This window comes from Octodon degus, unplaced genomic scaffold (assembly GCF_000260255.1).
Source record: "Octodon degus isolate 3935 unplaced genomic scaffold, OctDeg1.0 scaffold00024, whole genome shotgun sequence".
Classification (NCBI taxonomy): domain Eukaryota; kingdom Metazoa; phylum Chordata; class Mammalia; order Rodentia; family Octodontidae; genus Octodon; species Octodon degus.
In genome coordinates, this window is record NW_004524600.1 from 16374003 (window position 1) to 16399671 (window position 25669).

At 38.8% G+C, this 25669-nt stretch overlaps 1 protein-coding gene across 6 annotated transcripts in view; it reads left to right on the top strand.

Annotated features, from left to right (window-relative positions):
• The first annotated feature begins 202 nt into the window (after positions 1–202).
• Adgrg6 (adhesion G protein-coupled receptor G6) overlaps positions 203–25669 on the top strand; it is a 138036-nt gene continuing 112569 nt past the window's right edge. For 3 of the 6 annotated variants that reach the window (XM_023712220.1, XM_023712219.1, XM_004628547.2), the window contains exons 1-2: positions 203–444; positions 7686–7786. In XM_023712220.1, coding sequence (XP_023567988.1) covers positions 7687–7786 — 100 coding nt within the window. In that variant the 5' untranslated portion in view covers positions 203–444; position 7686. The remainder of the gene's footprint in view (positions 445–7685; positions 7787–25669) is intronic. The other 3 variants (XM_023712221.1, XM_023712222.1, XM_023712223.1) reach the window with 1 other exon arrangement.

Genomic DNA, 25669 nt, shown 5'->3' on the forward strand with positions numbered 1-25669 from the left:
GCGCGGCGAGGCCCACGTAAGTCACCTCCGCCCCGGCCCCGCGCCCCTCCCCCGCCAGGGACTCGGCCCGAGCGCGGCCGCCCTGGCGGAGGAAACCGGTTTGTCTTCACTTCGCCCCTCGAGGCACCGGGAGCGCTGCCAGGGGGCGCCGGGACAAGTGTGCGCGGCTCGCTGCTTTCCCCGGGCGAGAGGTGAAGCGCACGGTGGGGCGGTGTGGAGCGGTATAAAAAGGGCAGGGCTTGGGGCACGGGGAAAACGTGTTGTCCCTCCCTGTGCACTGCGGAGCCGCAGGCATCTCGGCTCCGTCCAGGACGCTGGCCCGGCCAGAGGAGCGCGCTGCGGCGCCGACGGCTCGGCAGGTACTGCTGCGCGCGAAGGTGCACTCGGCGCCTTGGCACCGTCGCCTGGAGAGTTGCTCTTGGATCGCGCGCGGTTATTTGAATGGTACTTTCTCAATCTCTCTCTCTCTCTCTCTCTCTCTCTCTCTCTCTCTCTCTCTCTCTCTCTAATAACCCGCCCTCTTTTATTTTTACGAGCACAGAGAATGTTCTCAGCGTATTTGGTAGACGAAAATGTAAGGAAAATGTCATCTGACCTGATACGGGGGCTGCCTGTAGAATTAAAGGGGGCAGAGGGGAAGGGCGGGCTGCAAGGGTTAGAGAAACCAAAAATGTTTTGTTTCTGCGGAATTGTCACCCAAAGGGTGACTTGCCTCGCAATGACCCCTTGAAAGGTGGCGTGGGCTTCCAGAATGGAAAAAGGATGATTCTTCTTAGAAGAGCCAAGGGTATTTTTGTGGTCAACGAAGCAGTTCCTTTTTCTTGTAATGTATAATTTTCCCTCTGCAGTTTTATTTATTCTTGGGCAGATGCATTGGTGGATATTTTACCCACTTCCACTACTTAGGGTACAAGTTTTTAGAAATTGATATGGACTCCCCTCCCCAAGAGCTTGTTTTCTTTTGGATTTCCTCTTTTAGTTCAGTATCTTGGGAAAAGACCTGCCCCGTCAGGACTTTTTCCCTTTCCTTTCACTGTCCAACGCCCCTACGCCATACACACGTTAACCGAGGAGAAAGCCCAGTCCATAACCCTAGAATTCCGCAGCTCTCTTCGTGGTACTGTGCAAAGCAGTAAGAAACGAACCACTTGTTTTTATTAAAGTTATTCTACACCTGTGAGTTTTAAAGTTTCATTTATGCCAGTGAAATCAGCAAGGAATAGCTGAAGAGAATTTATTTTGGGTTGCAGCCAGTAGTCTAATAGAAGACTTTTTCTCATATACAGGAAAGATGTTTGAATGAATGAATTTGTTGTCAACTTCAGTTTTTCCGAAAAATAAACTTGGGGATTGAACTGCACATCTTTATCCAGCTTCTTTTGAGCTTTCTTAGATATTGAGATCTCACGGGAAAAAAGCTTTTACATGTAAAAAAAAAAAAAGGTATCAGTTTTAAAAATGAAAGATGTGAGACTGATCAGTGGGTAATATAAAACAAATTCTGATAATGGAATACTTCTATAAGCCATTTGAGTTCTGTGTGCTTAGAAAATTGTGTATTTATAGGGTGAAAATATGGATATTTACTCGTACAGGGTTTAGTATCTTGTTTTGTATTTCTGTATTCATGTTTTGACTGAAAGTTTTTCTATGCCTTCCAGGATTATAACTGTTTCTTTTCATCTTGTTCTTTGTATTCATATCTAATATTTCAAGATGTTTTGATTCTTTTGGGGTATTAGCATGTTAAAATGTATGGAAAGAATGCCAATTTTTCCAAGATAACTATCCCTCCTATCTTGTTCAAAATTGCTAACACAGGGAACTAAAGCATATTATCTTTCTAATTTTAATACATTCAAGTACACAAACTATTTTGCCTATTCCTTCTGGAGAAGGAATATTCATGTACTGTTATGCTCAGTTCCTGAAATTCTACACTTTATAAATATATTTAGGAGTTGTAGTGACTGCGTGTTTCTCATGCCTTAAGAAATTTAATAGAGTTACTAAGACTTGCATTAGCTGGCTTCAAGTTGCATGAAGCCACTGTTCCCTTTACGCCTTATATAAATTACACGACATTGTGCTTTTCTGATGTGAATGGTGAATGAAGCTATTGTCTGCTGGCTTCTGGGAAATATTAGAAGCCTGTAGTTTTACTGCCTAATGTCACTGTAAGTTCTGGAAAGAATGATTTGAGAGAGATTCCACTTATATTTTAAAAATAAACTGAAAACTGCTTCTTTAAACATGACCATTTTTATAACTGCTTGCATGTCTTACAGAGTTTACATTTCTGATAGGATGATTAAAAGTTTTGAGAGACTATTCAGAATTTAGACTAAATAGGAAAAGATTGTTCAACATGTGTGGCATCCATGGGCAGGAACTCTTTCATTTTCATTTCTAATTTGGTGACATCATTACATTGTCTACATGTTAGGACATTAAGATGTGTATCCGTGGACTGGGATGATAACATTCAAGGGATCTGTGTTTCACAACTCAGTGCCTGTGCAAGCTGAATGTGGCAACTTGAGTATCATCTTACTTTTCTTTTTAGGCATTACTCACAATTGGGTTACTTGGAATACCTTAAAAATGTCAAGGTTAATCTATTAAACTGGAGTAAATATAACAAAGGCATAAGATATTTAGTTAACATTTGGTTTAAAAAATCACAAATCAGCAAGCTAAATGTTTTGCTGTAGTAGAAAGGGATGCAAGTGACTTGAACATGCCAACCCAAAGAAGGAAAAGCCAAGTAAGATAAAACTACTTTTACCAAACTGACATGAGGCTGGGGAGATAGCTCAGTGGTATAAGTGCTTGCCTGGCAAGTGCAAGGTCCTCAGTTCGATCCCTAGCACCACCAAAAAAAAAAAAAAAAACAACAACAAAAACAACAAAAACAAAAAAAAAAACAACCTAACAATGATATTCAACAGTGATGACAGTATCATGAAGTAAAAACACTGATATGTTTCAGTATAAATTGTGTATTCAATGTACTTAGAAATAATTTAAAACTTTCAAAATGATTGAGAGAATTAAAGTACAAAGAACACTTGCATATCCTTTACTCAGAATCACCTAAATATTGACCCTGGCTTTAAAAAAAAAAAAATCATTCCCTTTTCTCTTTACCCCTACCCACACACCCACAGAAGTATTTTTCTGAATCATCTGAGAGTAAGTTGTATATGTCAGGGCTTCAGGGTTTATGTTTTTAGTGGAAAATTTTAAGGTATTTATATTTCTATATATAGTTGTTAAAGTAGAGAAAGATGCTGTGTCCGATTCACCTAGTTCCCCCACTGGGAACATTTCGTAAAGCTACAGTAGGAAATGAAAACCAGAATGTTGACACCATCAACTTTTTCTTCTTCCAACTTCCCCAGTTTTACGTGGATCCACTTGTGGGTACACATACACATGGTTCCAAAGGTTGACTGAGTTTCACCTGTGGTATGAACCAATTGTACATGTGTTTGATCAAATAAGGTTTAAGACTTGTAAAATCTTAATTTTAAGAATAAATCAGATTTTTGTAAAAGTGGAGGCAAACCCAACTTCAATAAAAGGACTTAAATTGATGAAATTCCATTTTCTCCTTTTTTTTCTTTTTTAAATACATTGCTTATGCTCAAGAACATGATTATTGACGAGAAGAAGAAATACTAATATGAGAAGACTTGAATCAACCAGATTACTATTCTTTTTACTCTGTAAGAATTAAGTTATTTTCTCTGCCACTCCTCAACTTTTTTTATGAAGAGATTGGCCAGAGAAACATACTTGGGATATGAGCATGGAAGTGAATTTTGACTGTTTCTTATATTAATGAATTAGTACTGTACCATTTTCTCCTTGTTTCAAAATAGTTTAAGTTCTCTTTAAATTGTGACTTTGTGGAAACCCTTGGGAGTACAGAGAGAAGAGAGATGACAGGATTTTTTTAGGTTATTTCAGTGATACATTTGGATGAAATCATGCCTGCCAGGGGCAATCTTCCTGTTAAAGCAATCTAGAAGGGCTACATTCTAAAGCTTTCTGAATCAAGACTCATCCAGTAGTAGCGTTTTTTTTTTTAAAAGTACAGTTCAGTTGAAAGTGGGGTGACACAATGTGATTTGGGGCAAACTGTTTAATATCTTAGTCCATTCATTTGTGAGATGATGTATTTTATTGCATAAATTTTAGAGCCATCGTGCAAATCAGTGACTTTTTTTACTTAAAAAAATGTTCCAGCTCTTTTCAATATAACTTTGAGACCACAATGAAAATGACAGACACTGTAGCACCTCCTTAGAATCTTAGTAACCCTGTTTGGGATTTTCCACTCTTGGGAGAAAGTTGTTTGAATCTCAGGGATGTGTCTTCACTAAGTGATCCCCTGAGAAGATACACACAGTGCGTTCCTTCCTCTGTTCTATTCTTAATTTATTTGTTTCTGTTCTTCAGTAAACAGTAAAGTGGATGAAAGTTGGCATGTCATATGGTTTATGTTTGGTCACAAGTTCTTATGCTGCCACAGACTCCTTCTCTGTCTGAAATGATAGAGCCTAGAGCCCTGGGACGCATCAAGCCATGGTTGTCACTTGCAACTATGACTTGATAAGATGCAGTCAGCTTGGGTAAAACAACTTTACGATTGGATATGGAATCCCAAAGTGTCAGAAACTTTTATAGCAAAGAAGCTGCATGAGTATGGTAAAAGAAGTGGCGTGAGTGAGCTACGCGGTGAAGAGTGAGTCCTTTTATATGTATAACCTTAAGAGCACATGTTACAAGGAGAATCATCCTGTGCCCTGGGAGCTCACTTGGATTGATATTTCCTCCAGTTCATATCTGTAAGGTTGGAGGCCAGATTTTATTGGTCTCCCCTTTTATTGTACTGGGCCTCACTTTCTTTCTCTGCTAAATGAGGTTAAGCTTCATTCTGTCCCTCCATCTCCCGACTGCTGAGAATATATAATTGTTCTTTTGTTTCAGTAGCATGCCCATTCATCTCTGGCATGAACGGAGAGCACCTCATTCATCCACCATCAATGGGAAATAGGCCCATTCTTCCAAATGAGTGAACTTGCTATGTGAGAGTTTATAGTCTACCCGTGCAAGATCCCCTGTTAAATGTCACAAGTGGTTACCTCTGGATGTATTTGTTGGATAATAACCTATCTACAAAGAAAAAAAAGACCTAGCCTTTAAGTACCTGCACCCTAAACTATAGTTAACCAAGGAACTGGTGTGTAAGTCTGTGCCCTTCTAGAATCCACATCCATTATTTTTATTGTTTGATAAAACATGCTTCCCTTAATCAGTAGGTATTTTTAGCTTTAAATATTTTGGGTGGATGTATTTTTAAAAAGTACCTTCCATACAAGAAAAAAAAAATACTCTTCTTAACCTCGTCCTAGGTTGGAATTTCAAGAGGAAAGCTGTCTGTTGCTAAAACGTCTACCATGAGGATTGCAAAGTGTGACATGAGCTTCACATGCTCCTTAGAATCTTTGTGTTCATAGCTGATGTGAATAGTTTACTGCATTTTGGTTCACAGGTAATCTCAAAAGTGGCCGTAAGGTCAGTTGCTTGGTGTTGGCCTGTGAGATTAAGCCTATTGTTCATTCTTCTTAAGTTTCTTCACTGTGGATAGTGTATCCACACTTACATTAGAGTATCTGGGATGATAGTAGCAATCATAACAGCTAATATTTTTTGAACACTTGCTATCGAGTACTGTCTTTTAAAAAGATGTTATCTTATGTAATTGTCTCTAACTCTGGAGAGTAGGAACATCGCAGCTCCTTATTTTACAGCTAAGCACTAGGAAACAGTATGATCAAGCCTACTTCCTCAGGGTCGCCTCGTTCCTAAGTGGCAAACCCAGGTGTGTCTGACCAGGGCTCATCCTATATGCTATGAGGTAGTCCATCCCAGTAAAGGTTCTGAACACAGTCATGAGCCAAGCGCAGGAATGCCTGGTGTCTGCTGTGCTCATTTTAGGATTTCTCTTCCTGCTTTTCTGGTTTTGTATTTATCACTTCACATGTATCTAAGGAAGGAAACTTTAGACTGTATGGCGGGCATGATTACTGTGATTAGCTGTCCTTTGTTTTAGTGATGAAATGGCTTTTGATGTGTCATTGCAGGCAAAGGAACGTCATGAGATCTGGAGGTTTCTCACCGCTACTGCTTTGCTCTGTACTGTCTCAAGTCTCTGGTGCTTTGCTGACCCATTTTTGGTCCCTTTAGGGTACTGGATTTTATACTTGCTGTTTCCTTCATAGGCTTACTTCTTTTGAGGGTGATGGGCCAGTGAACATATGAATGTTCCTTTCTGAATATTAAATATAATTCTCAATTTAAAGATGAGATCATTGTGCCGAAGATTGACTTTTTAAAGTAGCCTTCCCCCAACATCATTTACTGATTTCCATTACTCCTTGTTCAGTGGCCATTAATGACATCAAAATCTATTGTTATGTACATATATAAAGATTTCAACATTTTTGGAATGTTAATACTTCAGCACCTCATTTTAGTGAATAAATAGAGATTCAAGTATCCATCTATCTAAGTATTCTCATATGTAAAGTAACAAATGCTGTAAAATGATAACAAGTCTACATTTTTGATAAATTATATTGGAAACTGATATAAGCAGTGTCCTGCTGCCTACATAGGTGTGTTTCTTGTGAAGCTGAAATCACTGGGTTTTTTTAAAAATTTTTTTTACGGGACCGGGGATTGAACTCAGGCCCTTGCGCTTGCCAGGCAAGCACTTATTCTACTGAGCCATCTCCCTGGCCCCAATCACTGTATTTTTTAAAAATTATTTTTAAAATAATATTTATTTGGTATAGGGTCTCACTATGTAGCTCGGACTCGTAGTGATCCTCCTGTCTCAGCCTTTCCAGTGCTGCAATTACAGGCATGCGCCACCATGCCCGGTTTCAGGGCCAGCAAGGTGTGCCCGGGGTTCTGGGCCAGCATAGCATCTGGTACTGGGGATTGAACCCGGGCCCTTGTATTTGCCAGGCAGGCACTTAGACCATGAGCTATCTCCCCAGCCCCTGAAGGGTCTACAGGGTGTTCAGGGTCTCACTACTAGATCGGACTCTTAGTGATTCTCCTGTTTACAGCCTCCCAAGAGCTGGGATTACAGGCGCGCCACCACACCCACTCTCAATTGCCATCTCAGCAGCCCCAGGGGTGGGATCAGCATGGCAGGCCTGGGGATTGAACCCCTAGCTCCTAATCCACTGAGCTATTTGGCCAGCCCTTTATTTTTAAATAAATGCTTCTTGTTAAGTTGTCTGAATATTCACCCATTTTCATGAAGGAACCACCAGTGAGTGTATTCTGACAAGGAAAGTGCCACCAAATAGCAAATAAAGGACGTGCATTTGTTATTCTTTTGCTAGTTAGCTTGAAGAAGGTGATGAAGTCCTTGTCATCACTTTTTCATCTCCATCCGCAGCTGGAGCTGCAGCTCCGTCAGTGGTAGAGCGCTTGTCTCGCCTGCAGTGGCCCTGAGCTCCATCTGCAGCACTACCGGAGACAGAAGGCAGACGGAGCCCTCTTGTCGTCCAGTTTCTGCTGCAGACACACACTTTTGCATTATTTGTCATGCTTTACTGAGCACTGAGCATACTGATTTCGAGTTACTTTCCTTTCAGGATGTTTTATTCCGGTAGAATGTGGAAGTGCCATTGGAAATGGAAGCCAAGCACCCTTCTATTCTTACTCGTTCTGTGTATCCTGTGTGTTCCTCTCTCAGGTAAGTCTTTCTCTTTCAGACCCTAAATTTAATAATAATGTTACTGTGTTCGATGCAAACACGTGTCCTATTTATTTAAGATTCCTTAACTTTCTCCCTACTCTCCTTTCTCTGCCTCGGCCTCTGTCTGTCTCTCTGTCTGTCTCCGTCTCGTCTCCACCTCCACTTGTCTGTCTTTGACTCTGTCTCTGTCTCTGTCTCTGTCTCTCTCTCTCTCTCTCTCTCTCTCTCTCTCTCTCTCTCTCTCTCTCTCTCTCTCTCTCTCTCTCTTTCCTGCATTTGTCTCTCTTTGGTCTCTACTCCTAAATTCTGCACGAATATTATGACTTTGATCATTATTTCACTTTCTTGCGAGTTTGTTTCTTTAATCTTTGGTGTCTTTCTTCCAATTTTATTTATTTATTTGGCCCATGTTGAGTGATGAGATAACTACATAGCTGACATTGAAAAAGTACTAGCTGTTTCCTCTACTTTTGAATAAATAAATACACAGCACTTAGTTCTCTTTTTATGTTTTCATATAATTATTTATGGGAAGTATAGATTGGTATTTCATTCATCCTGATGCTATAACCATTTTGCAAAACAAAATAGGAATTTGAAATCATGTTTTTTAAATTACACTGTTTATTTAGTTTATCTGGTATGGAAGATTTAATATTTAATTACAGCATCTTTAGAATTAAAGTATATTTTTCAATTACATTTTCCCCCTGATATTTGAAATTAGATTCCTTGACTGGAGAAAAGTAAATTTTCTCTAAACAGATAATTATGTAAATAAACTAGTGAGACTGAGAAGTGGGCGTGGTGTGTAAGAAAACTGTTTCTTCATTTGGTTTTGTCACTGAGAAAACTGCATTTCTCTGAATCAACTCCTTTACATTCTTTATTTTTTTTCTGTTATATTTACTTTAGAATAAATCTGCAATGTCAATTAAGAAAATTGTTATTCTTGAATTCTTATGTATTTATTCCTTGGGATTTAATTAAGATTTATACATTCTATGTTTATAATATGTCTATGCTAGTGTAATTGAGACGTTTGAGGAATCAGGAGACTAGACTGTTTGCTAGAATTGCTTATTATAGCTCAAGAAATTCAACTTGAGTTAATACATAAGAGCTTTATCTCAAGCACTAACTGTTTCAGTTCTTAGCTGGGAAATCGCTGACATTCATTTAAAGACTCAGAATAAAGCTGATGTTTGAATTTTTGTATGTATGCTTTAGAATATTATAAAATAACTGCATGTGTACTAAGTCATACCTAGAAAAAGAAAGGTATTTGTAAAAGACATCTGAGAACTAAGGACAGGGGCGGTGTTTAGGATGCGTAACACTGAGCCTCTGAACTCTTAATTTTCAGCGTGGTCCTTTAAGAACCGATCATACAGTGCAAGGAAAACTGTAAAGTGAAATGAGACCCAGACTTTTCTTTTTTGTTAGGTCCAGTCTTTGTGAGGCAAGCAGTTGTTCCACTGAGCTATCTCCCCAGCCCCTGGGTCAGGCCCTTGAGAATGTTCCATGTTTCTTCAAACCCCAAATTGTACTTCAGGATGTCAGCATTTTAAATGATGCATGTACTTTCTTGCTTTTTAGTCTTTTGAATAACTGGCATGGAACATGAGTGTAGACATATAAAAGGGATACCCGGGCCGAGGCAAGGGAAGCCCCTGAAATGCAGAATACGAGGAGATGCTCACCTCACAGATGTGAGAAGCGCAACCTGCAGTTGTTGCTCTTACCCAAGGTTTTCATTTTTTTAGAATTTCTTTCACTTCCTGATTTTTATGTGTGTGTTGAATAAAGCTTTATGACAGTTTTCTGTGCTCATTGCTAAGGTCAGAATGTTTGTACCTGAAGTTCTGTGCTTCCCCCAAATATTTTAGATGATATCAATATAATTAATAATTTATGTAATATAATATTAATAATATAATTATAATTAAAGTGTAAGTAAAATTCATATATAATTTTATAGGATTTTAATATAAAATTCTTGTTTTATACACTAACTCAGCAAATGGATTTCTTCAAATATACTCACAGACCACTTAAAATAGTACTGTAATGAGATATGTCTAATTTTGAAGTCTTGTTTCTTGCATGAATCCAAGTTCAGCGTTACGTTGCTGACGAGCATGTCCTGTATAACTGTGATGGTCTATCTCCGTACTCGTCCCCTGACTTTCTTTACTGCTCTGGATGACCCCTGCACTAATCAGGGTCTTTAAAATAGCATCTTGGTGTTCATTTCTCCCAACCCTTTGTGTTCAGTTTCAGCTCCTCTCTGGACCTTAACCAATCCCCTGCCAGTCGCAGATCTTCACTACACATAGATAGATAATAGGTGTTATGGTTTGTGTCTAGTTGTCCCCCCCAAATCCTCGTGCAGTCATGGGGCAGCCTCTGGAGTTCACGTTTGATTACTGTGGGTGTGGATGCTGCACCTGCCCCGGGGCAGGCAATTCGCACTACAGTGTAAGGAGGGGAGAGAGGGTAGCTGGCTGCCTGAGCTGCTGCCACCCCTTTTGCCCTTGCTCTTTGCCTCCACCATGAAAGGTCACACTGCCCTTTGAAGCAGCTGAATATGAGCTGAAACCTCCAGTGAGCTAAATAAACCTTTCCTTCCTTCATTTTGTGTGTCGGGTATTTGTCCCAGCAATGAGAGAAGGGCAACTGAGACAGCAGGCCTCCTCTGCTTCATGTGTACAAGTAGCACTCTTGGTTTCTACTTCTTTCCTCCAAACCTGCTTCTTCTTCAGTCTTTACAACCCATTGCATAGCCCCCTAACCGCTCTTACCTGCATGGATGTCCAGACGGGTTGGCCTTTTCATTCTTTCAGCATGCCTTCTGCCTGCCTGCCTTCCCTTCTTCCTTTCTTTCTTTTTTTGGTGGAACCGGGCATTGAACCTCAGGCCCTTGTGCTTGCCAGGGAAGCACTTATTCCACTGAGCTATTTCCCCGGCCCCTCAGCATGCCTTTCTAGCATCCTCTGTTCCCTAAGCCCTAAGCCTACTGTTCTCCCTAAGAACAGGCTGGTTAGTTTTGACACTCTGATCTTGCTTTAATTATTGCTACCTCAGATATTCCGTCCCACTCAATTCAGAAGAGCCCTATTCATTCTATTATATTACCCTTATTCTCTTGATTGTTAATTTGACTGTGACTTGGAAAGCCTGTTTTGACAAGATTAACATTTAGTTCATATGACTACAAGTTAGATCCTCATAGTTTAATTCTGAAAGCATTTATGGTTTAATTTATATGTAATAGAATTAAAATATTATGTAAGTCTCCTACAAAGTGAAGTAGCATTGTATTCACATGGAACACTCATAAAGAAAATAATTTAACAAGGAAAATTTCTGCCTTTTAGGATTTTCAAAACAATGTAGAAAAATACCTCATTGTCTTGTGGCAAGGGCTGAGTGTAACTTTTAATAAGAATCGTAAAACCTGGGAATGTAGTTCAGGGGTAGAGTACTTGCCTAGTATGCTAGGCTTTACTCCCAGAACCACAAAACCAAAATGAAAGACCTATGACGAAATAAATTGAATATTTAAAGAGATCTCATGGAAATGCAAATAAGGTCAAAATGTGGTAATTTTTTTATCCACTAACCTGACAACATATGGAAAATTTGTTAATATACCATCAGCAAAGTGGTTGGGAAATGGACATGCACCCCACTGTTGGCTCTGTGTTTTGGAAGAATAATTGTGCAACATGTCTTCAAGGTTAGGAATGTCAGCACTGGTATTTCCCTCCTATAGGCATCTGTCCTACAAAAATAAAGGAATGTGTAAAGAAATATGTGTTGACACACTAACTGTAGCATTGTAATAGCGAATAATTGGAAAGGATTGTTTATCTAAAGAGGAATGGTTATTTCAATTATTTTACAGACCATAAAATACTGTGTAGCCCTTCAAAACAATGTGGTAAAATATGTATATTGGCTTCGAAAGCTGGCCACAATAATAAATGTTAAATTAAAAGGCAAATTATAGAGCCATGAAGACTATTCCAGAATTATAATAGGTTGTATTTCAAAATGGGGACGTGTTGCATATACAGTATATATTTGTGTAAGTCTTCATAAACATAATAAAACAAGGAATGCTACATGCCAGGCTTTTAAAATGGGTTACTTCAGGTGCCCGGCCTAATGGGAGAATGAAGAACACCGTGGAGCTGTGTGCACCTCTAAGCCCTTTGCCTCGGTGCAATGCGTGTCCATTACTTCTGAAATTTTTTTAAAAAAAAAATTTGATGAATTTCTTTGGCTTCTTAAAAGAGTACATTAGAAAATGGCCAGAGAAGACTGTTGAAGTATATGAGTCTATTAATTTTCTGTGAATAACTCAGCTGTTACTCTGGCTCTTTCTTCACTTAGTACAAATCTCTCAAAGGTGCTTCAAATAATGGCCCCTTTTTATGTGATGTGACATGCCATGACTCTAAAGATGAATGAGAACATCTCAGGCAGGCAAAAGTTACGGCCTCAAGGAAAATGAGAAACAAATAGCCCAGAGCCAGTGGATTCCGAAGCAACGAGGAGCCTGTTTCCACACAGACAGCCTTAGTCACGGGCTCTGAGGGAGCAGCCTCTTTTCTCTCTTTTCTCAAAATCTGTTCTGTCAGCAGCTTGTTTGGCTCAGTGCTGTTCTGAGAAGCCTGAGACATCCACAACTACAAAGGGAAGTGGCTTTGCCCTCAGCTGGGACTTTCTGACCCAGAGCTTAGCCCAGGTCCAGAAAGCAGGTGACTAGACAAGAGTCTTGGGGGTGTTATGCTTGCTTTTGTGTTCATTTTTGCCATGATCATAAGCAGCAGTTATAACCTAGCCTCAGTTATAGCGCACTCTGCATTCAAGTACTCAGTAGATACTTGTGCATATTTTTCTGTTTGGTCAGAAGATTTCTAAATGTTCAGAAAAGTGATCCATATATACATTGCAAAATTTTAAGGCCATTTTTTTGTAGTGATGTGAACTTAAATTTACTAAATGTAACCTAAAGTTGCAATTAAGGCTTTATGCAAAATATTTTACAGACAATGTTCATATATACTAATGAAATGTAAAATTTGAAAAAAAAATAATAGTTGGAAGGGCCACCTGATAGCTCATTGGACTAAAGCGCCTGTGTAGGCAGAGGGCAGCGGCCCGGGGTCCGATCCCCAGTGTGCGTGCTGGCCCCCACGCCTGCACTGAGCTGGTGATTGAGAGTGGGCATGCTGGTGCCTGCCTATAATTCCAACACTTGGGAGGCTGAAAATAGGAGAAATCACTAGGAGTCCAGTCTACATGGTGAGACCTTGTAGACCCTGTAGACCCTGTATTAAATACATTTAAAATTTTTTTCTTTTCTTAAATCTGCTACATCTAACTTCTCAAGTCTTGTTGGTTCTACCTTGAAAACATATTGCAGATCTGACTCTTATATATTGTTTCTGCTAGTGTCACCTCAGCCAAACTTGTCACAGCCTTTCACATGCAAACCTGTAATAACCTCCTATTGGCCTGGCTATTTCTGCTCTCATTTTCTTAAAAATAATTTTTTTTCCTTTTTTTTTTTTTAGTACTGGGGATCGAACTCAGGACCTTCCTGCTTCCCTGGCAGGCACTTATGCGGAGTAATGACTCCCTGTAGATCCTGACCTAAATACAGAAAAAAAAAATAATGGTTGCAACACAGATGTACTTAAATTATGAAAAACATAGGTTGTACATATTAATTTTGTTGGAATTAAGACATAAATGCGTGTTTGTATATATGAGTGGATGTATGTATTTAAATGAGATTCAGAATGCTTCAAGTCATTCTTTAAAGCTTTCTGCGTTCCAGACCTTGGAATAAACAAATAAAGCATAGACAGTTTTATACAAAATGTTTTTGAAGGTTTTTTTCTAGATAATTTCCTTCATGTACCATTGGATGATCTGAATTTGATAAAGTTAAATATGAAATCCTATATGAGCAGTTATAATGTCAGTGACTTAAACATGGGTGAGGGCTGAGGAGACAGCTCAGTGGTATAAGCACCTGACTGGCATATGCAGAGTCCTGAGTTCGATCCTTGGTACTGAAAAAAAAAAAGTGACAATGACTTTACCTTGATGCCACAGTGATAATCACCGAGTCATGATGGGGACATTTATGAAACTGACAACACTTAAAGGATAATATTGCAACAGCAATACCAATAATAAGAAGAAGAAACAACCAGTTGAGAGAAATGTCATTTTTACTTTGGAGTAGTAAAGCCAGGAGGAATCAGATGCTGGTGGCTAGATATAGGAAGAGTGGTCCTTTGGCGGCACTAACAGATTTTATTCTAAAGAACTATGCCAGGGCTAGTGAGATGATGTCATTAAATACCATGGAGCTGCCCTCATAATTGGTTGCTCATAAAATCGAGCCAGTTCCCCTTCACATCCCCTGTCACTGGCAGTTGGTACATGAACAAATTGCAGATTTATGTTAGGAACCTTGCAGGCCTTCTCAGCCTACCGATTAATCATGGTGAGCGGGTGTGCTGGTTTTTAAGTGAACACAGGGTTTTACTTATTTTATTTCAAAAGTTTCTTCTGTGTATAGTTCCTTTCAGTTTTAGCAGCTAATTTTTTATAGTCAACTAGGCCTAGAGACGGAACAGGTGACATTCTTGGACAAAATAAACCCGGGAAAATTTGGACTTTGAAGATATATGGCAACTCTGAGTTTCTGGTAGGTACAAATTTTATACCCTTTTTCAGGCCACTAGTTGTTTAAGAAATCTTTGTTCCAGCAAGTAGAATGTGTGGTTTTGGCACTGTTCTTACTAAAGATGTGAGGTCATAGTATTCAGTAAAGAAAGAATGCGGAAAAGAACAAAATAGAGGAGAAGAGAGATCAAAAGAAAGAGAGAGAAAGAGACATAGGTCAGAAAAAATGTATTCCAGTTTTAACGAGTGAAATATATTTTGCAGGGTAGGTAGCAGAAGGAGAAAAATTTGAAATTTGGATGAGATAATATGTTAATCCCAAAAGGATCAGGAAGCCCGAAATACCCTCTCCCTCCATTGAACTAAGACAATTCAATGCCTGAAAAGAAAATAAGGTCTCTTGGCAGCTCGTGGGTGTGGCTATTACCAGTTCAGAGGTCCTAAAAGTATTCTCAAAGTGGAATTCAGTGGCCAAATAGGAACTATGTTAATGTGAACATTCTATAGTTAAGACTATCTTGGTATTTTAAAAAACTGTAAAAATATTTGCAGTCATGTAACCTTTTAAATCTTTTGAATGAAATACTTTCTGAGAAATAAATAGTTTGAATTAAGATGCATTTCATGTCAAAATATCTTAGATTATAGTCATTCCTATACCAGCTTTGTGTTAAACTTGTGGTTTAGAAATTTTAAAACATTTTCCTTAAGAAGTCAACTTTTAGGAATGAAAAAAATGCATCCCTCTAATACATTCTGCTTCAGGCTTGGTGCTGTTGGTTTAGATAAAGAGATTATACCAAAAAAAAAAAAAAAAAAAAAAAAAAGAGAGAGATTATACCAGAGCCCCAATAACAGATCATATAAGCCTATTAAAAATCAGGCTTTTTGTAAAATGTCTTGCTAGAAACTTACTGCTAGTGAAGAATGAAAAAGGCCCCAAGAGTGGTAAAAAATCTTTTTAGAAAATTTTTTTACTTAGTTGGAACTTTAAACAGTACTATTAAAATAAAACACAGATCTGGAAAGGGGTACACTGAATGGGAATCTTAATCATTGCTTTTATATACACCTCTACACTTCTTTTTGTAGGTTTCCTAACTTGTTTTATACTCTACATATATGTCCAGAAATACGGCATCATGTACAGGTTGATACTGGCCCCTACTGAGTATAAATAATACTTTTGCTGGCTTACTGGCCTTATGGGACAGAATTTTAAATTGGAGGATGACAGATTCTAATCACAGTGATTCCAGGGGCCTCAGTAATGGTTCTATCAGAAATAAAGTCAGACTCTTAGAGATAATTTTCCTGGATGTCAGGTATTTGTTTTTTGGGAGGCTGAGCTACAGATACGCAGGCTCAGGTTGTGGAAAAGTAGCCTTTGTGCTTCCTGAATTCCTTCTGTCATACTGTGACCTGCTGGCTTTTCAGAGGACAATATTAGCTTGTTATTCAGACTGCTAATCTTATCTTTCTTTAGACCTCTAATCTGAAAATATGTTATCGGTGGGAAGCTTAAGACCACAGAATATCTATTTCAATGCAGGTGAAGATCTGAACTTGAACAAACCATATAGCTTGTAATTAATTTTCTGTCAGAGCTTTGCTGAGTTGACTTATCATGTTGTCGTCCAGCTTGGTCCATGCTGTGGTCACAGTTGAGGTTTGGTTAGATTCCTATTACTTTCTATCACCTGATTAGAACAGTGTACCTCTTTTATAACCAATTAATGAGTTCTCTTTGCATTTTAAGCCATTCTGCTGTGTGTAAGAGACTGTATTTGCAAACATAAGACTAGATTGTGCCACCGCAGATGTGTCCACGTACTGAATGAGTTGGGTCACCTTTCAAGCTGCTTGCTGGAATGTTGGGTTTCTCTTGGTGGAGGAGGCATGTTAGCTGAGGCCTTTTCTATCTACTGTTATTAAAATGTAGACAATATTTGTGTAAACATGGTAGCGATTAAAGTGTTATAAAGAACACAGAGTTAGTGTTGCTTCTCGTAGGTATATTTAAAAGCTAAAGACTGTATTGTAATAACATCAACATATTTGAACATTGTATGTCTGACTATCTATATCTATCAATCTGTATCTATGTAACTATCTATATCTGTCTACCTATCTATCTATCTGTCACTTTTTCTTAGGACATTCAAAGCTAAATCTTTATTGGGAGGGCTGGTGAGATGGCTTAGTGGTCTAAAGCACCTACTTAGAACAAGCTTAGCAAAGCACAGGAACCGCGGTTCAATCCCTCAGCACCACATGCCAGCCAGCCCCGCCCCCTGGTGGGCTGAGCTGGCCACACACACACACAAATAAATAAAATTTAAAAAAAAAAAATCTTTATTGGGAAACTGACACAAGGCAGAATGTTGATGCCAGATAGTATGTCATTCATAAAAATTGTAAGCTTGACATCAGGTAGCAACAGAAGAGGTCTCAGAATGGTTTTCGTAGAAGAGAAAATGTGAAATGTCTTCTAGTAGACATCATGAGCAACGTATTTAAAAACTGATATGACTTCATCATTTTAATAGATCTCTCTACAACCCTAAAAGTTTTAAGCAGAAGTGGGAGTGGCTTGTATACAATGAGTACCAGTCCTGACAATATTAGAAAGTGAGACTAGGCCTGGCAGTAGAGAGGGGTGAGTCAGGCAGAGTGAGGGCAAACTCACAGACACGTTGACACTGATTTTCTTGAAACATCAGCACTTCTTATTAGTACAGTAAAGGGTGTGTGCAGAAGAGAAGGAGGCGGTATGTGGGAAGGCAGACTGCAGGATGGCATGGAGAGGTGATGCTGCCTAGGCCAAGTAACTCCACCAGTTCAGTGCAGTGGGATTGGTGCAGTTAAAGACATATGCTAGCGAACAAAGGCATGAACAACTTCCTCGGAGGCAAAGTTAGGTGTTTCACTGGCAGAAGGAGACAAAGATATGCTTGGTCTAGAAGAATATTCCAAACTGCGATTGACATACGGTGACACAAGGGTGGACATTCATCAGAGAACATCGAAGAGTATACTTAGCATTTATGCATTTTAGAGCACACAGTACAATTTTTAAAATCCAGTACAATGAAAAAGTACTGGAAATAAATTGAGGCCTCAAGAAATAAAATTCCAGAGCTGCTAGAATTCCAGAGCTGCTAGAGTTCCAGTACTGTGAGAATTTTGCTAGATATACCAAAACTTAATAACTTTCTAAAACACAGATTCTTTGCTGCATTTGCTGGAATACTTTTCACCCAATAAAAAGGAATTCTCAGTTTTACTCTCTATGTATTAGTGTGTTTATGCAAATATTCTCAGTGGTGGAGAATTTTGAGGGTTGATGGTGAACACACTTTTGCAAGGTCTGTCATCTTGCTGGGTTTCTGACTTAAGTTCAGAGTTCACATAACCAGGCAGCTCCTTCGCTTGAGAGCTTCTTTCTTCCACTGAATGAAAACTAATGCAGGAACTAGCATGTCTCTTCAGTTTTAGATAGATAGATGGACAGACAGACAGATAGATATAGAGATATAGATACAGATATAGATTTTTTTTTTCTGTATTTTAGGGAAGGGTCTGCAGGGTGTTCAGGGTCTCACTATTAGATCTGACTTGTAGTGATCTGCCTGTTTACAGCCTCCCAAGATCTGGGATTACAGGTATGCACCACCACGCCCAGTCTCAATTGCAGTCTCAGCGTGCCCTGGGGATGGGGCTGGCACTGCAGGCCCAGGGATTGAACTCCTGGCCCCTGAGCCTGCTTGTAGGCGCTTTAATCCACTGAGCTATTTGGTCAGCCCTTTAGTTATATTTTCCTACATATATTGGAAGTTGCTTCTAAGTACAAATATGTGGGAGGCTTATTGATATTTTTGATTTGTCACCTTTAATAAACATTAATGATTAAAAATATGCATGGGGGCCGGGGAGATAGCTCAGAAGAATAAGCACTTGCCTGGTGAGTGCAAAAGCCTGAGTTCAGTCCCTGGTTCTGCAAAAAAAAAAAAAAAAAAAAAAGATGACCTAAGAAAACTTACAAAAAAAAAAAAAGGATGACCTAAGAAAACTTACTCCATATGTTGTCATTCTTTGTCTTTGTATTTCTGATTATTTTGGTTTACTTTAACACAGTGGTCTATCATTTACTGACTATAAAATGATTTATCCTCATTTTAAAAGCTCCTGATCTTTGTGAAAAAAAAAAAAAAGAAAAAAAAAAACTTCACAAATGTCTCTATAAATTAGATTGAGATTACTCAGGAAATAGAAAGCCTGAACCAGAAAAAAAATTCCACTCAAACACTTGGAAATTCGGGCCTAGAGTAGTCTCTGCATCTGGTGTGTGACTGAGGGCTTATGTGTTCTGCTCTGTTTGTGGCTTGAGAAGTCACTTGGGTTGAAAGCATCACTCAAGATTGTCTCATTTCCAAAGAAGCACCTGGCGTGACTGTCCCTCTAGATAAAGGTCACGTTTTACCTATGAAGGGTAGAGTGACAGTGCATTATTGAGTGAAGTGGAATAACAGGGCCCTTAATCATCAACTGTTAATATTACAATCGCAGGTGATTTACAAGTGACACAAAAGTGTCTCTTGAAAGCCAACTGCTGTCCTTACTGGATGGTCAAGAGTACATCCAAAGGTTAAAAAGTGGTAGAATTTTGAACTTCAGTAAGTATTACAGAGAAGGTGACTTAACTTTTTTATTGCAGTCTGACCCTTGTTTTATACAAGTTTAAAATTAAGCTAATTAAACATATATCTTGCTCTGTGTTGGGCCTATGATAATAGGCTGTTAACATTGACTATAGGCATTGACTAGGTAACATTCTATTTTCTTAAATATCTGTTATTAAGATCCCAATGATACTTTAGAACCAAGTGTATATGGCAGTCAGACAGAAGAAGTTTTATGTGTCTTTCAGCTCCAGTGAAACTGCTGTTTTTTATTTGAACTCCAGCAAGGACTTGGAAAGTGTGGCAAAACAGAAAACCAGAGTCAACCTGTTGTTCGTCTCATGTTCTTCCATCCTCTCAAAGATCAGAGTCTGGTTGCTAGCTCTTCCCTCTCCGAAAATACTTGCCAGCACTTTCTTTTTTCCCCGGTTTTATTGTTGTCTGTGATGGAAGGAGAAGTGCACCGCCAGGCCAGGAGCCCCCGCCGTTGCCTCTGCACTCCAAGTACGAGCTGCTGAGCTGCTGTTGATTTCCCAGTCATTGAGCATAGAGTTCAGTTATTTATTTTAAGGCTAGATTTGCTTATTGGAGTTCGCTGTTGGCTTTTGTGCAAAAATCACGCCTCTGACACATCCATGGTGAGATTTTAAATTTCAATTTCTGGACATATCGTGAGGTGATCTAAATGTACAATTCTTATTTTTAAGTCTTAGCTCCATTCATAAAAAGTTGTGTCCTCTGTACTTAATTGAGCAGCCATTGTGTTCCTCTTTTAGACAAATATCTTATCCATTCAAGTAAGCTTTCATGCAATCATATATTTTCACTTTGTTTTATAGCCAATGTATATGTTAGTTATATGATCGTAATGTGAACTCCAACTACAAAAATTAGTTTGTGAGCAACACAATAAGCATACATCCCCCATTCAGTGTGTTTTATGAAGAAAGTCATGAGAGGAGATTAATCTGGAAAATGAGGTAAATACAAGTGTAACAACCTAAAGTCTTCTTCAATTTCTGTGTTCCCTTCTCTGCATTCAGTGTTAGTATCATTACCATTTTTCTGCATCCAAAATCACCATTTCAAAGGCTATCTTTACCTCTCCTGTGCAGTACCTCCCGTGGTAGCTCACCCACTGCTAGCTTGGAGACCGTCTTTTGTTCATGGGGTTTCCAGCGCCTTCCTTCCAACACAGGCCCTCACTGTCTCTTGTGTCAGCCTTTGTAATGACAGAAAGCAGTGTTGCTGACTCCTGTCTTCCTCTGCACTCTCGCAAGAAACCACTTCTATATAGAAATTTCCTAAATTGTGATTTGTTGTGCAACTTGGAAGTGTTGGCAGTTGCTGGAAGAATTAGGGCCCTTATTGATTGATCCTTGAGGGTCTTCACCATGTATCTTCAACCAGTATTTTCTCAATTGTATCCACTGCTTCTTCACAGATAGCCTGGCATTAAAAAGCATTTTTTACCCTGATACTCCATGTGCATGCCTGCTTCTGCCACTCCTTCGCCTCCTCAGCAAGTGCCCCTGTCTCAACCTATCTCAACTGTTTCTTCATGCAGGGAACATTCAAAATAAGGACAGAAAGACAGGCAATGTGTTCTCCCATCTCTCTTTTGGTCTTCTCTAGCAGTTTGGACATATTCTGTGTTTTGCCACAATATATGTATATTGATTTTTAGTGTTTAGTATACATATTGATTATATATCTTTTTAAAGAATTTTTTTTGCAATACCAGAGATCAAACTCAGGACCTTTCACTTGCCATGCAGGCGCTTATCCCACTGAGCTATCTCCCAAGCCCTGATTAGATATATTGATTATCAGTGTTTGAAGGTAGAGGATGTAGCTACATATTGTGTTCTGCAAGAAACCAAGAGAACAGAAGTAGTGCAATAAAAATAAATTAAAACACACTACTTAAAATATGACATTTGTGAGTTGAGTAACCCAGCTATTCCACAGGTTTGATGTGAAGGCTAGGAAAGCTTTGTTAGAAGAAAGCAGAACGTGGCACAGATAGGTGTTTTAGTTATATGTGGGAACAGATTTACTTGGATTATTTAAAGTGCTGTAAATTCAGGTGGCCCACTCTGAATTTAAGTAACTTAGCCTCTGTTGATATATGAAGTTACCTGTTAACACAGAGAATTGGTCCCAGGATGCCTTTGGGCATTGAGTTCTGCAGGCACTGAAGTCCCTTTTCTAAGATAGCATCACATTTTGATATTCACAACCATCTGTGTGCTTTAAATCATCTAAAGGTTACTTACTGTGTTTAATATAAATATCATGTAAACAATTGTAAAGTACTGTTTAAGGAATAATGACAATAAATGTCTGTACATCTTCAGTACAGTTTTATTTTCTAAAAATTTCTGATCCATGGAGGGCCCATCATACTAAAAATTGTGTAGACCGGAGAAACACTTCTCAAGCGCTGATAACATCAGAACCCTGGACTTAGGGGCACAATGTCAAAAGGCCTCAAGTTTATTTATTACTGTCTTTTGTTGGCTGAGTAATCCCTGTGGTATTTATGGTATTTGTTCCTCACATATCTCACCTTTCTCCCCTTTTTCTGGGAGTGGAGAAGACTGGGACTTTGTCTCAGATCCACTTTCATGTTCTCTTCATCTCCCGCGAGACTCAGAGCTCAGCAGAATCTTGGGCTGAGGCTCCAGGGTGTGAAGAGCACTGCGATCTGGGAGTCCATTAGTTTGATTTAGCTATGTTATGAGTCGGTCTGTGACTTTAACTGAACCATACGTTACTTTCAAGGGGAAAAATTCTAAAATCCAAATGTGTAATATTTTTAACGTGATTTTTTTTTATTTATTAAAGTCCAAATAATTCTAAATTCAGTACTTATATCCCATATTCTTTAACATCAAACTAAACACATCCTTATAGTCAGTGAGTTATTTATAAATATAATGTTAGTGATATGAACATTTATTACTTTATCTCATAAGGTTCCCATGTGTCTTAGCTACTCTTCTCTCCTTGCTGGGACAAATACCCAACACTCAAAATGAAGGAAGGAAAGGTTTATTTAGCTCACAGTTACTGAAGGGTTCAGTCCATATTCCGCTGGCTCTAAGGCAAACAACAGCAGTTCATGCGGCAGAAAACAATGAAGAGCAGAGAGGAGCAGCAGCTGCGGTGTCCATCAAGCCTCTCTCTTCCTTCTGCTCTTCCTTCTGCGCTGACTGCAAAGACCAGCGCTCCATAGTGAAGGTCGGAGCGCCTCCAAAGTGGCGCAGCTATGGAGGTCAAGCTCCTCCGAAGACTGAGACTTCCCCAAGGAAGGAAGGAAACCAGGCAGGCAGCTTCCTGCCTTTCTCAATTCCTGGGCCCTGCCCACCTGCGGAGCTGATTCAGCCAAGTTGACTCAGTGTATCAACTAACACAGCATGTAAATGAGTAGTTTTAGATTAAAAATTCATATTTCTTATAGTATTAGTGGATTTATTACACTAAAATAATAGCTATTTGATTTTTCAAAATAGCCCAGCATGGAGTGTTCATTCAGGAAGCTGATTTTGATAATTACAGGGAAGTGTACTGAAAAAAATAATTTAACAGAAGTGAAGACCTTATATATGAAGATAGCAATTTAATATTATGTATGGTAGAAAAAGTAAAGCCTACCTAAAATTCCATTAATATGTATTAGTTTTATGAATATTGGTGATAAGTAAAGTGTAGAAATTCAGGGCTGGTGAGATAGTTCAGGGCACTAAACACGCGCTTAGGCAAGTGCAGAGAACGGCGCTCCATCCCCAGTATCACATGCCGTGATAGCCTTGCCCCCGGATGCTCCGAGGCGGCCACATAGCCTGGGCATGGTGGTGCACGCCTGTAGTCGCAGCGCTGGGGAGGCTGAAAACAGGAGCATCACTGTGAGTTTGAGCTGTGTAGTGGGACCCTGTACCAAATACATAAAATTTTAAAAAAATTTAAATGTAGAAATTCATTATAGAATTACGATGTTGAAATATGGGTTCAGTATAATCAACCAACCATGCATATGAAGTATTAGGTATATTTGCAGAACACACATGTATTTAGATGATTGGGTAATAGTATGCAGATACAGAATCAGACTTAAGAAGGCCTGCGGTGTAACTCAGAGAGAGTGCTTGCTTAATGTGCACAATAATCTACGTTGGGTCAACAGTGAAGAAAAACAAGAGGTAAAAGAATTACAAATCGTAGCTTTTAAATGTGCCTGCAAAGTAATTCTACTTAATCTTAAACAAGTTGTTTTCAAAATAATGCAAAAAAAAAAAAAAAATGCAAGCAGATTTAAAGCAGTGGACCGTGGCACACTAAACTCATTTTCTTCTTCTCTGCTCTCCCTCCTAATACAGAAAATTATCTTTAAAAAGTAATTCGCCTTTTTGTCTCCCTTTGTCATCATTGCTGCAAATCATGAATTTCCAAAACTCTTACAATTAATAGGAAACTTAAAAATCCAGACAGTAGAAATGCTCTTGGCGTTTTTCAGTGTGCCTAATTATTTACAGTATTTGTTTTGATCATAATTTGCATATTTTTTAAAAGAAAAATTTGAACATAGTTCAAGATGGGTGTCGCTCTGAAGGCTGCCTCCTCGCACGGCACAGAGCTGTTTTGTTCTGTACCCCGCACCGCTTACTGTTCTTTTAAATTAATGGTGCAAGAACAAACTCATTCTAAGAGACTGAGGTCATCTGTTATCAAAACTCCATTATTAGGTGGAGACGGAAACCTCCTGTCTGAAGTGATCACAGAAGCATCTGCACAGGGCCATACCATCGAGCGTGAGTGCTCAGACTGGCGTGCGTGTGTGCGTGTGTGCGTGTGTGTGTGTGTGTGTTTGTAGAGGGAGCTAGTTGTTTGGCTGTGAACAGACTTAAGGGATTTACGTTTGCATACATTTGCTTTTGATTTAAAAGTCTTTTCACTTTAAGAATCCTTCTGAGATTAATTGACATAGATCATTCTTTCATAATCTGATAGCATCCAGAAAAATCTTAGTAAATTATTTAATGATTTAGTACCAAAACATGTGTATTGTGAAAGTACAATGTCTCATCTTGGTCTGATTATGAAAGCCTGGCATCCCATCTTGCTCTAATCCTGTTTCTTTGGGAGGGGTATTTGTAATTTTAAGTTGTTTTCAGATGTAATACGTTCGTCGATGGGATATTATATCTTTACTAAAAATGTTTTAATTTTTAAACCCTCATAAAGTAAAGGGTGGGGGCCAGGGAGATGGTTCAGAGGAATAAGCTCTTCCCTGGCAAGTGCAAAGGTCTGAGTTCAATCCCCAGTTCCGCAAAAAATAAATAAATAAATAAATAGATAAATAAATAAATAAATAAATAAAGTAAAGGGTGATGCAAATGAACCATAGCATCAGCTACAGCAGTGACAGGCAAAAAATGAAAAGGAGAAATTTTACTTTTCTTTTAAATAAGTCTTGGAGAACTGGAAGGAATTAGAAATACTATGACAGTTACTTCCTATGTGAACTGGAAAATCCTTCTGTTTAAACTTACCAAATTTAGTTCTCCTTTCATAGTAGAAAGTATTGTTTCTGAACCGAGTATGAAAGCCAGTGCTAAAAGCAGATTTTATTTAACACAAAGAAGAAACTTCTGAGGCTGAACATGGGTCTTCAGTTCAGCTTAAAGACATTTATAGGTAATCTGTATAAACTTTGCTCTAACTGTGTACCACCAGGCCCTGTACCTGACAGTAAATGCTAGTGATTTCTTCCCTACTGCTTCTCAATGTCTTCTTTCTCAGAAAGAGGATTATATAACCAGTCTTTTCCCATTGGACTGCTCAGAAGCCAGCTACTTCTATAAAGGGTAAGCCCTTTACCAATTTCCTACTAAATTTTCTTTCATTTTTTTCCTCCAACTCTTTAGGAAAATTTTCAGATTACATATCTAGTCTTGACTCATATTGATCAATAATTATAAATAGATATAAAGCATTTTTCAATGAAAACAGATGTTTTCCATTTTGAGGTAGAATCAGACTTGATTAGAATGAGTCATGCTGCATTATTTTGTACATTGCATATGCCTAAATATTGCATAAGGTGTATGCATTATTTTCATTCCATTACTTTAGTCAATTCTTACAACAGTTTCTCCTTAGGTAGAGGTATTATTTTTCTGGCACTGGAAGTGGAAATACTGAATTTAGGAGTTATGAAGTGACAGCAGTCTAGATGAGAAGCAGAATGTAGTCCTGACTTTCAGTCCCCCGTCATCATCTTTGCCTTATGTTAGGGGTAAATGTCCAAAGGACGGACCAGCATCAAGCCACAGCCAGAGGCTTCATGCACGCTCCTGTGTTTATTCTCCTGTGATAAATTTCCTTGATTTGGATCACCCAGGGCAAGGATTTTCTAAGCGTAAATGTTCTGTAATTGTATTGCATAAAATTTCTGAATTTCTGGCATCATGTTTTAAAT